Source organism: Penaeus monodon, chromosome 25 (assembly GCF_015228065.2).
Source record: "Penaeus monodon isolate SGIC_2016 chromosome 25, NSTDA_Pmon_1, whole genome shotgun sequence".
In the NCBI taxonomy this organism is placed as follows: Eukaryota; Metazoa; Arthropoda; class Malacostraca; order Decapoda; family Penaeidae; genus Penaeus; species Penaeus monodon.
The window spans coordinates 34,536,814-34,539,736 of record NC_051410.1 but is presented as its reverse complement, the minus strand read 5'-3'; the positions used below and the strand labels follow the sequence as shown (position 1 = coordinate 34,539,736).

General features: G+C 46.7%; 1 protein-coding gene across 1 annotated transcript in view; it reads right to left on the bottom strand.

Moving 5' to 3' along the window:
- Nucleotides 1–2,923, bottom strand: part of LOC119589372 — a 40,452-nt gene that overhangs the window by 10,043 nt on the left and 27,486 nt on the right. Inside the window, exon 7 of the mRNA XM_037937988.1 lies at nucleotides 6–1,626. Coding sequence (XP_037793916.1) covers nucleotides 6–1,626 — 1,621 coding nt within the window. The remainder of the gene's footprint in view (nucleotides 1–5; nucleotides 1,627–2,923) is intronic.

Sequence of the window (2,923 nt, the reverse complement as noted above, 5' to 3'; positions counted from 1 at the left end):
TGGAGAGTGCTGCTTATCGGAGCCCTCGGACGACTCTGAAGAGACTGATCTGTTCCGCTCCTTGTCTGCACCCGGGACGATGCCAGCCTGGCCTGGCTTAGGCACGAAGATGACCGAGACACAGCTATCCTCAGAATCTAGGCTGGTATCACTCTGGAAGCTGTTCTCCTTTGAGCTGTCGGAACTTTCCTCGCGGGATGACTTCCTATCGCCAGGTTCTCTTCCGAGGAACTTCTTCTCCACCCCACGTGTCACTGATTTGTCACCCCCGCCATCGGCACTGTCGCTCGATCTTCCCATCTGAAATATGCTTTGAGCTTTAGGTTTGATCTCGTTGTGTTTCTTGCTGCTGGATGCCTGCTGGTCGTCTTCACCTTCTCCCAGAGGACCTGTCGATGGCTCGCCCTCCCGTCCAGCGCTTCCTTCATCAGCTGTTGGTTTTGTGCCAGCTGTGACGAGGATCTCGCTCTTCCAGGACTGGAGGAGCTTCACAATCCCTGCCTTCAGAGACGAGTCCGACTTCTCTCGCTCAAAACGGTCGAGGCTCGCTGTTCTCAGCCTCTGCTGGAGACTCTCCCTGATGTTCTGCAGCCTCTTGATCTGTGTGGCGAACAACGACTCTCTCATGGTTTCCTGCCTCTCCTCCTTGTTGCCATATATGAGGTCCTCGTTGAGCGAGCTTTGCTTCTGAATGCTTTGTTTTAACTTTTCCTTTTCTAAAAATCTATCAATACATATATACTCATCATTAAGGGAACTTTGCTTTATTATGCCTAACCCTTTAGGAATGCTTAAATGGTCCTTGTCATCTGTCGCAACTGGTACATTGACCACCTCGGCTGTCTTGGGGGCTTTGCTTATCTCTATAACTATTGGCATATCAATGTCATTCACGTCACTTTCATTTATCGAAGCCTTTTGTTTCTTAAGTGTAGGTCTTTTCCTACTCACTCGAGGGCTGCCCCCCTCGCTCACCTTAGTTTCCTCCACCTTGGGTTTTTCACTGGTTACTCTAGCACTCGCGGCATCACCTTCTATGCCCTTGGCCCCCCCGGAACACCCCCTTGCTCCCTCACCGCTAGACATCTCGTGGCTAGAGAGTGAAAAACAAGACGAGCTAGACTTTGAGCGTAAAACACTACCGAGTATATCACTAACCCCCGCCCGGCCCATATCCAGTGCCTCCCTGCTAATGGACTTTTCCCGCACCGACAGCACCCCCGATGGACAGACTGGATTTCCGGGAGACCGAGGGGAAGCCTGGACAAGGTCAGTCAGGCTCTTGGACTTGGCTTTCGTGTCCGGGTCTGCCGAGGCGGCGGTCGCGTGCGGCAGGAAGGGTGCGGGCGACGGCGGGATGTCTAGCAGCGCGGGGTCTTCGGGCTCCAGATGCCGGAGCTCGATAGGCACGTCATCCAAGTTCTCCTGAGAGTCCAGGGAGCCGTCGTTGCTCACAGAAGGGCGCTGGTGGTGTTCGTCGCTGAAGGACGGCCGAGGCTCAGCCGTGCCGCCGCTCTCCATGTTGAGGGAGCGGCCATCTGACCCCCTGAAGCCCGAGAAACTTCCCCCGTGCATGAACCACGACCTTCCTGACGATGCAGACCCTCGCCGACTACTTGTCAGTTTCTGCCAAAATATCCAAGGGGTTAGCATCGTGGGAACCGAGTAACTTTTGAATTGTAGTCAGAAGTGATTGGTTTTCTTGTTTGAACTATATGCCTTGGTATATTATCTACATCCTACATTTTCATATTTTACAAAAGTATATATTTTTCATATGTCAAATGTATATATCACAGATTTTTCACTATTAATTCAATTTGTTATATAACACCATGTTTTAGAGAAGAAAAGAGAATAAGTCCAAATATCAAGAATATAACAGAGACCATGCCAGCGGGGGAAGCAACAGGACCAAGGAGAAGAAAAGCTGATGATGAGTGTTCGTCGAGTAAAGACGCACAGAATGAGGAAAAGAATAATGATGACTAGATCAGAATGAACTCACTCCCGTTCTCGTGACTTGTGACCTGACATGTCCCGGTAAAGAGTTGTAAAGACTTGTCCTTGACCGAAAGAAATCCTGATGTAGCCATACATCATGATGGTATTAGAAGTGGGAATGAAAGAAGGATGAATCGTTCTGAAGTAATGATTGATGCATAACAGTGATTCATCATTCTAAAGCCATCACTTAATCATTCTCAAGTCATGATTCTCTAAAGATACATGCAAGAAAGTAAGAAACTCAAAAACCAATCATTCAAAACAAAAAAGAATCGAAAAATAGCATGCATTCATGTTTTAAAAATGACACTATTCAAATTGAATCCTGAAATATACACAGAGTCACAGTAATGCTAATAAAGAAATACACCAGTGAAGAAAAAAAAGAATCTCAGCTATAAACCTTGAAAGAGTGTTATCTTAAGTCTATTAGAAGGGTGGATGGAGAAAGTTCACACAAAATCGACTATCTACGAATATGGAGCTCTTACGACTTCATTCTCATTCCCCTTCTTGTCCCTCTCACTTCAGCTTACCCGTCACCAGGAAAGGAGGTAGTCCATCATGCCTCATCTTCTCACAGAACCCTAAATACCTCAGATTCCTCAACATCAGTATGAGGTGTGAGGAACATAACTCAATAGCCTAAGACGAAGACGAAGCCTAACTGACCGAACACCAGATTTCAGATGATCGTATCACTTGCCCCTTCATCTTGCGAGCGCTTTGAACACTTTGCTCTTTAACTTTGAACATGTACTTTGAATACGTACTTTGAACAATATCGAACGCACATTTTCAACATGTACTTTGAACAACTTCCAACACGTATTTTGGACATGTTCTTATCCCATTCACGATGACACATGTCGGCAAAAATAATTATATATGGAGGACAGAACTGATCTTTGGATTG